This window comes from Otolemur garnettii, unplaced genomic scaffold, assembly GCF_000181295.1.
Source record: "Otolemur garnettii isolate 467f Iridium unplaced genomic scaffold, OtoGar3 scaffold00099, whole genome shotgun sequence".
Taxonomy (NCBI): Eukaryota; Metazoa; Chordata; class Mammalia; order Primates; family Galagidae; genus Otolemur; species Otolemur garnettii.
In genome coordinates, this window is record NW_003852494.1 from 2,657,475 (window position 1) to 2,667,118 (window position 9,644).

Below are 9,644 nucleotides of genomic sequence, written 5' to 3' on the forward strand. Positions count from 1 at the left end.
AAAAAAAAAAAAAAAAAGAAGACAGATGGCCAATAAATATATGAAAAAAGGCCAGGCTGGTGTCTCACACCTGTAATCCCAGCACTCTGGGAGGCCGAGGCAAGTGGACTGCTTGAGCTTACATTCAAGACCAGCCTGGGCAAGAGCAAGACCCCGTCTCTACTAGAAATGGAAAAACTAGCAGGGCATCATGGCAGGCACCTGTAGTCCCAGCTACTTGGTAGGCTGAGGCAAGAGGATTGCTTGAACCCAAGAGTTTGAGGTTGCTGTGAGCTATGACACCATGGCACTCTACCCAGGGTGTTTTCCAAAAAAAAAACAAAGAAAAAATGCTCAGTCTCACTGATCATCAGGGAGATGCAAATTGAAACCACAATGAGGTGATCACCTTACCCCAGTTAGAATGGCTTTTATTAAAACATCCAAAACCCCCAAAACAAAAGATTTTGGTGTGGTGCAGAGACAAAAGAACACTTATACACTGTTGGTGGGACTGCAAATTAATATAAACTTCATGGAAAACAGTATGGAGATTTCTCAGAGAACTAAAAGTAGACTTAACATTTAATCTAGCAGAGAGGTGCCTGTGGCTCAGTGAGTAGGGTGCCGGCCCCATATACTGAGGGTGGCAGGTTTAAACATGGCCCCAGCCAAACTGCAACAACAACAACAACAACAAAAAAAATAGCTGGACGCTGTGGCGGGCACCTGTTGTCCCAGCTACTTGGGAGGCTGAGGCAAGAGAATTGGCTAAGCCCAAGAGCTGAAGGTTGCTGTGAGCTGTGACACCACAGCATTCTACCGAGGGTGACAAAGTAAGACTCGCTCTAAAAAAAACAAAAGAAAACATTTAATCTAGCAATCCTACTATGGTTACTTACCCAAAGGAAAAGAAGCCTTTTCATCAAAAATACACTGCACTTAAATGTTTATTGCAGCACAATTCACAATTGCAAGGATGTGGAATCAACCCAAGCCCATCAATTCATGAGTGGATTTCTAAAATGTGGTAAATGTATACCATGGAGTACTACTCCGCCATAACAAAAGATGTATTAATACCTTTTGCACAATCTGGATGGAACTAAAGATCATTCTCCTAAGTAAAATATCTCAAGAAGGGAAAAACAAACATCACAAGTACTCACTATTAAATCAGAACTAACTGATAAGCACACATGTGCATAGATGCACATGAAACTCAGTGGAAATCAACCAGAAGATAAAAAACAACCTAATAGGTATTATGAACACCATTTGGGTGATGGTCACACCCATAGCTGGGACTCAAACATAACAAAAATGATCTGTGCAACCTAAACATTTGTACTCTTTTAGTATTTTGAAATTAAAAAAAAAAAAAGAATAGGTAAGACACTAGTTATAGCTGTCACCTCTGCAGGGAAACTAGGGTTGACTGTGAAAGGAAACTCACTTAGCACTGTGTGCCTTGCTTTCAAATGGCTCAATTGTTTACAGGGTGCTAGACATTTCCACTGGCTCCTTCAGATACTCTCCATCCTCATGTATGATGCTCTGTGTCCAAAAGATCATAGGCCCCATATTGCCAAGCTCACGTGGCCTCTCTTTGGATCTTCCCAATGGAAGAAACCAAGAGGGAAATGGAGAGTGGGCAGTGGTGTGAAACCAAGGTTTTCACTGCCCAGGTTCCTCTCAGAGACATTGCTGGAAGTTAGCCATGTCTATGACCAGAGGACCCCATCCCTTGCTTCATCAGCTGTCCTTCCCACAAAGCTCATCTTTCCATGTTCTAAGATGGGATTCTACTTGTTTGTTTGTTTGGAGACAGAGTCCCACTTTGTTGCCCTTGGTAGAGTGCTTTGGCATCATAGCTCACAGCAATCTCAAACTCTTGGCCTCAAGTGATCTCTTGCCTCAGCCTCCTGAGTAGCTGGGACTACAGGTGCCTGCCACAATGCCCAGTTATTTTTTCTTTTTTTTTAGAGACGTGGTCTTGCTCTTGCTTAGGCTGGTCTTAAACTCATGAGCTCAGGCAATCCACCTGCCTCAGCCTCCCTGAGTGCTAGAATTATAGGCATAAGCCACTGGCCCAGCAGTAAGATGGGAGTCTGGAATAATCCTCTTCCTTGCCATTCAGGTCTAGGCTGGTAAAGGTCCCCCCATCCCTGTTCACATCTTCACTGAGAGCATCCTCTGCTTTCTGCTAGAATTCTGATGGATACATACAACACATGAATGCTTTACATTTTCAAAAACATTAGAAAATTATTTTTAAAAAGGCAGATGTAGCATGTGTTGTCTCAATGAACTAAACCAGTACCTTGACCCGGATGAAGTGTCTTACCTGTTCGTTAACATCATCCATCCAGAGACGTAATGTTTTCCGAATTGTTGGGTAATTGTTTCTGCCTCCTGTCTGTGATTTCAGCAGCCCAGCCTTCTCTAGGTTGTTCAAGGTCAATATGTGCTCATAGCCATATGTCTGCAAAGTAAGTCATTTGGCCTTGATGTCAGATGAAATCTGGAAAAGGGTTTCTGTGACTTTAAACAAAGCGCACTTCTAACAAATCCATTTGGTTTGTACTCCAGGGTGTGTCACCAAAGTCCAGAAATGGAAGCAGGGAGAGGGATGAAATTTGTCCTTAAATTGCTTGCTCATTACTATTAATCCAGCTCTTTGTTTCAAAAAGGGATTTAAAATTTTTACAGAATTAAGGGATCTAACTTAAGTGTGCATCAAATAAGTGACAGTAAATTTATATATGGGATATAAACAGCTCTAAAAAAAGAGTAAGGTATAACTATACTTCAAAAAGAAAGACCTTCTGGATATATTAAGGACAAAACGTAGTAATAGAATACTATAGGAGGATTTTTATTTTTTTACTTTTATTTAGGAGGATTTTCTTTTTTTTTTTTTTTTTTACTTTTTTGGAGATAGAGTCTCACATCACCCTCAGTAGAGTGCCATGGTGTCACAGCTCATAGAGACCTCCAGCTCTTGGGCTTAGGCGATCCTCTTGCCTCAACCTTCTGAGTGACTACAAGTGCTCGCCACAACACCCGGCTATTTTTTGTTGCAGTTTGGCCAGGTCTGGGTTCAAACCCACCACTGTCAGTATATGGTGCCAGAGCCCTACTCACTGAGTCACAGGCGCTGTATAGGAGGATTATATTTCTGTTAAAAAAAGAAATGCTAAGGAATAATAGGCAACACTTATGTAATACTTTCTCTGAGCTATGCACTGTTCTGGTCCTAAGCATTCCAAAGAAATTCACTCCATCATCCTCACTGTAACCCAAAGTAGGTATTATTATCTCCTCCATTTCACAGATGAATTTAAATAATGTGCCCAAGGTCACACAGTAAAGAGCAGAGCTGAAACCTGGATCTAGTCAGTCTCGCTCCAAAATCTCTGTACATAAATATTTTCTCTGTATATAAATGCAAGAAAGGGAGTCTCAAAGGAAGCAAACCAAACTGCAGACACCAGTCACATCTGGAGAGGGAAACAGGGATGAGCAGGGAACAGGGGATATTCACATTTTGCTCCATATACTTCTCTATTATTTGAATTTTTTTTTTTTTTTAAAGACAGGGTCTCACTATATAGCCCAGGTTGGTCTCAAACTCCCGGGCTCTAGTGATCCCCCACCTCAGCCTCTCAAGTAGTTGGGGCTACAGGAGTGTGCTACTCCACCCAGCATTACCTGAATCTTATATAATGAGAATGCATAACTTAAAAAAAGATGAAAACAAAAAATTAGTGAGCCCTTAATATTAACAATAATGTACTTGACTAGTGGGCGGCACCTACGGCTCAGTGAGTAGGGCGCTGACCCCATATACCGAGGGTAGCGGGTTCAAGCCCAGCCTCGGCCAAACTGCAACAAAAAAATAGCCAGGCATGAGCGGTGCCTGTAGCTCAGGAGTGAGGTGTCTGCCCCATACACTGGAGGTGGCAGGTTCAAACCTGGCCCCCGGCCAAAAACTGCCAAAAAAAAAAAAAGAAAAAAGCCAGGCATTGTGGCAGGCACCTGCTGTCCTACCTATTCAGGAGGCTAAGGCAAGAGAATCACCTAAGCCCAAGAGCTAGGGGTGGCTGTGACGCCATATACAGCACTCTACTGAGGGTGACAAAGTGAGACTCTGTCTCAAAAAAAAAAAAAAAATAATAATAATAATAATGTACTTGACTAGTAACAGCATTTACTATTACCTTTCTAAACAGAGGAAAGAATTTTTAAAATAATGGTAGGTTTTTCCTTATTATAAAGTAACACAGGCTTAAATTAAACAACCCTGCAAAGGAACCATTACCAGAAATTTGCAGAAAGTTCTATTCCTCCATTGCATAATTGCCTAGTTAAGAACATGGTAGTTAAAGGCTAGGCATGGTGGCTCACACCTGTAATCCTAGCACTCTGGCAGGCCGAGGGAGGTAGACTGCTTGAGCTCAGAAGTTTGAGACCCACCTGAGCAAGAGGGAAACTCCATCTCTGAAAATAGTGAAGTGTTGTGACAGGTGCCTGTAGCCCCAGCTAATTGGGAGGCTGAGGCAAGAGAATCACATGAACCCAAGAACTGAGGTTGTTGTGAGCTGTGACGCCACAGCACTTACAAGGGTGACAAAGTGAAACTTTCTCAAAAAAACAAAAATAAAAACATGAGAGTTAGATCCAAGTTGCCTGGGTTTTAGTGTTCACTCTGCCACTTACCAGCTGGGTGACCTGGGGTGAGTCACTAGTTACTAGTCTGTCTCACGTTTTTCATCCACAAAATGGGGATAATAACGGTATCACAGGGCTTTTATGAAGACTAAACAAATGAATATACACAAAGTTCTTCTATCAGACCCTGGCACATAGTAAATGCTCAATAAATATCAGCTACTATTATTACTACAAAAATAGAATAAACAGTGATACCAACACCACATCCTCTAGGTATTAAAAAATTAAAAAGACAGTGGTAGCAATACACTAAATTGGCAGCTTTATGAAGTATTTTAAGGATGCTTTCCCTTTCAGTAAATTAATAATTAAAAAATATACTGACCTGGAGAATTTCTCTTTTATAATAATCCAACACTTTTTGTTTGAGTCCACTATTGCACACGGACTGGAGACAAACTAGTCTTAACACCTTGATCAATGGGTGCTTTTGGGCAATACAATCCTCAATGTAATTGTTGACCTAGAAATAAAGTTGTATACACATACACTAAGTGTATGGTTTGGCTACTTAAAATAACTTGATGTTTACTATTTTTTAAAGTTAAATAAAGATGACACGTGAGAAAGGGTTATTTCCACATTCCCTAACTCTTCCTTGAAATAGTACTCCCAGCCCTGCATGCCACATAAACACACCAGCAACTAGGCTACATCACCGGAGCACAAGGGCAGTGAGGACACAAATGGCCAATCCAAATGCCTGTCTTGACACATCTGTGTTTATGGAGAATTTTCTGAAAGGCTGCCAAGTGTTTGGGGCTTCTGGGGATTGTGTAACCTTATCTATTTCAATAATAATGGCAATTTATCAAACAGAAAGTAACAAGATTTTTTTGTAAGTTATGAATTTTCGTGAGTGAATAAAACTTACTGATAGAGCTTTAAAAGGAATTATATAAGAAATTTTCTCCAAAAAAGTGAATATCTTATCTCTTACAGTCCTTCAAGATCTTTGATGTCAGATGAAGAATCTCATCTCACCATGTGCTACAGAAAGTGTCTTGCATAAGTAATGTGAAATATCTGTTATTTGATGAAATCAGTATTTTCACATTTTGCATACACTCTCAAAAATATTTAGGAAAGGCATGGGAATCAAAGCAATTGCTTTCTTGGCTATTATCTTATGTTTGATAAACTTCAACTCTTTGTTAGAGTTATTTTTACCCACATACCTTATCAGTGTCTATTCCAGACATAAACTCTTGTTCCACTGTCAATTTGTCAAAGAAGTCTTCAGAAGCTAAAATGTAATGGACAAATTTGCAACTTAGAAATTAAATGTATTTGAATGGTGTGCTTTTATCCATAGAGCATGATTAAGAAATAAGACATGCAGAAAAGTTCTGGATAAAGTTTTTCAGCTAAAAAAAGGAAAAATTAAAATGAAAAAGAAAAAAAACAACAGAAACAAGACAAGCAAAAAAGCAAGCAAGCGACAGTTCAAATCACCACCTGAAGAGAATTTTCTACAAAACATGGAAAATCTTAGAACTTTGTTCTCCTAACATTACATTTAGTCAACTACTGCACTCATTTATATCCTTAGGATTTAAATACAGACCCCAGAATTTTGCAGAATGAGCCTCAGTATCACTGAAAACTAATTTCCTAAGAACACCTTACTTTCATCATCAGATTACAACTAAGTTTCAATTGATTTCCACTTCCATAAACATAAAGAAACAAAGGACTGATTTTTCCAATACTACGTTATATTTACAGCTTGAAGTTTACTTCATACATAAAGTAGAGCACCAAATAATCTCCTACTCGGCTTTTACAGCCCTGTGTGTTAACGATGAAGGAACCTCTGTTTGGTTTAACAGCTATCTTCTGAGCTCCTTCAAAATATTCAACATATGTCCTCTGTACCAAGTCTACAGAAAATTTTCAAGGGAAAAACAAACAAGAAAACAGAAATGTCACTTGCTCCAAGTGTAGTTTCTTCAAAAAAGAAAAAAAACTGCACTAAAAAAATTAACTACTTCATGTTACAATGGTAAACTTAATTTGTTTCCACTTACCCTTATTCCAAATATTTTGTCATATGACTAATGGGAAAAACTGTTAACACAAATGGAACATTCTTAACTGTTAAAGTGTGTACATTTACTTAACGTCAAGAATAATACTCGACATTAAAATAGACGCGACTCCCCCAAGGAGGTATAACGGTGTTGATGACACAGTGGTGTTGGAGATTGTGTGTCAAGGTCACCCCATGTGGGAAAAAATCATTCCAAAGGATACTCACTAGTGACATCTTTGATTAACTCTGCAATCGAGGTGTGGTTTGCAAGGGAGCCCCTGGCTGCCTGCATGTGTGGCAACTGGGAAACAAACTGCTTGATCTCCCCAACTGTTTTCGCGTTGTGCCGCTCCTGAAGGGACAAGAGAGGGGCATGTCAGCAGGGATGATACTTTATTCTTAGGCATTCTGCTTTGTATGTCCAGAGTATGTCTGATGTATTAACGAGAAGGAAAGAATGGAGTACAAATAAATCACGATAAACAGAGTTCCAACATTCTGTAGAAAAACAGAAAAAGGAAATATATTACTAAAGGTAATGTCCCTGGTAACTGTTTCCTGAGTGAGCACCTCTGCAGAGAGCAAATGCCTCAGAGCTGATCTTCCCACGTACCAGCTCACAATGTGTCAGTATTTTGTGAACATGTATTAGTGGCAGACAGTCTTAGGTAAGTCATACACATTCCTGAATAAAATACTAAGACAAAATATTATGCTCAGAAGGGAACATAAACACTAGAGTTTCCTGTGTAACAGAAAAAAATCCATTCATCTCTTTTTTTTTTTTTTTTCAGACAGAGCCTCAAGCTGTCGCCCTGGGTAGAGTGCCGTGGCATCACAGCTCATAGCAACCTCCAACTCCTGGGCTCAAGCGAGTCTCCTGCCTCAGCCTCCCAAGTAGCTGGGACTATAGGCGCCCGCCACAACACCCAGCTATTTTTTGGTTGCAGCCATCATTGTTGTTTGGCGGGCCTGGGCTGGATTCGAACCTACCACCTTAGGTGTATATGGCTGGCGCCTTAGCCACTTGAGCCACGGGCGCCAAGCCAAAAAATCCGTTCTTGCTGCTGAACCTGTCTTGAGTACAGTGAACCTAGCATAGTGATGAGAATATGTTTTGGTAAAATTTAATAATTTATGCCAAAAGTAACAGAAATATGAAAATCAATTAACGAATATAATTCCTAAGAAGGACAAAATCTGGAATCATATGCTCAGTGAAAAATTAGTCTTCTAATAACAAACTATACAAATGATTCCTGAAAGTATAGTCTTAGAAAAAAATTGGTCTTCTAAAACTTTTCCAATTTATGTTTCCAAAGTCTAAATATTCTGAGTTTATCACCTTACTGAATTCCCATGATTCAGAAGGAGCTTACCCTAGAATAAACCAGTGAATGGGCAAGAGGCGGCAGGCAGGTGATAATGAAACCAGCAGTCTAAAAGCTCTGGGCTGGCTGGGGATTTCAGTCTCATTATCACTCACCAGACATGCAGGGAGCCCCTGCCATACACATTTTGGTTGAACTTGGGAGTTTTCATTAGGAATTGCAAGTTCTATTATAGAGATTCTTTTATTTATTGTATAGCTGGCTTCCTCATAAGTGAGGTAGAAAACAATTTAGAAGAAGATAAAGCAAATGCTTATGATGTAAGTTTGTTATTGTAAACACTTGTGCCCCATACTAACCCCCTCTCATCCACAGAAAAGGAGAAAAATTTTATATCCATTTTTTCTTTTTTGAGACACTGTTTCATTCTGTTACCCTGGTTAGATTTGCAGTGGTGTCATCATAGCTTACCATGACCTCAAATTCCTGTGCTGAAGCAATCCTCCTGCCTCAGCCTCTCTAGTAACTGGGATAATAGGTGTGTATCATTATACCTAATTCTTAATTTTTTTATTTGTTTATTGTTTTTTGAGATAGTCTCACTCTGTCTAAGTAGAGTGCCGAGGAGTCATCACAGCTCACAGCAACCTCAAACTCTTGCGTTCAAGAGATCCTCTTGGCTCATTCTCCCGAGTAGCTGGGACTACAGGCACTTGTCACAAAGCCCAGCTGATTTTGCCTATTTTTAGTAAAGATGGGATCTCACTCTTGCTCAGGTTGGTCTCAAACTCCTAATCTCAGGCAATCCACCTGCCTCAGCCTCCCACAGTGCTTGGAATAGAGGCATAAACCTCCTTACTCAGCCTATACAACACCTTTTGTCATGCTAGTGTTGCAGAATGACAATCAAAACTTGCCTCACCTCAAATGCTGCAGAGATGATCTTTGCTTTCTTGCTAAGCACGGAGCCCACTGCATTGAAGTTCTTATCTCGGATCTCAGCATAGAGCTCCTCTGCAGAATTCAGCTGAAGCTTCTTTGCTTCGGTGGGGAGGTCCTTACCACCATCACCCTGTTTCTTAGGTGCAAATTTCTCTGGAGGTAATTTCACATAACCTGAACAATGATGGAAGAGAATAAGCACTTGTGTGCAATTATTGGAAGAAGCAATCAAGTGCCCAGGCCCAACAGAGAATTTCCAACTCAGGAAAGAATGCAAGATGGCAAACAGCAGATACCTCTGAGCTTCTCATTGATCATGACCACAGCAGAGGGAGTAGTGACTCTTTAATATTGATATTATGGTTCTAACTTTCTTTGGGGCAATAGCCAATTTCTAAATTTAGTCAAGGATTAGGTCACTTTTCTACCCAAGAAGTTACAGGGATATTTTTATTATCTTTTAGTGTTTTTCAAACTGTAGGTCATGTCCCACTAGTGGATCATGAAACCGAGCCAGTAGGTTGCAAGCAGCATCCTTTTTTTTTTTTTTTTGAGACAGAGTCTCAAGCTATCCCCCTGGGTAGAGTGCTGTGGCATCAGCTCACAGCAACCTCCAACTC

At 40.1% G+C, this 9,644-nt stretch overlaps 1 protein-coding gene across 1 annotated transcript in view; it reads right to left on the bottom strand.

The window, feature by feature from the left end:
- Positions 1-9,644, bottom strand: part of VPS33A (VPS33A, CORVET/HOPS core subunit) — a 22,631-nt gene that overhangs the window by 4,731 nt on the left and 8,256 nt on the right. Inside the window, exons 7-11 of the mRNA XM_003796011.3 lie at positions 9,005-9,198; positions 6,977-7,103; positions 5,895-5,962; positions 5,042-5,179; positions 2,327-2,464 (exon numbers count right to left, since the gene is read on the bottom strand). Of these exons, the coding sequence (XP_003796059.1) occupies positions 2,327-2,464; positions 5,042-5,179; positions 5,895-5,962; positions 6,977-7,103; positions 9,005-9,198 (665 nt within the window). The remainder of the gene's footprint in view (positions 1-2,326; positions 2,465-5,041; positions 5,180-5,894; positions 5,963-6,976; positions 7,104-9,004; positions 9,199-9,644) is intronic.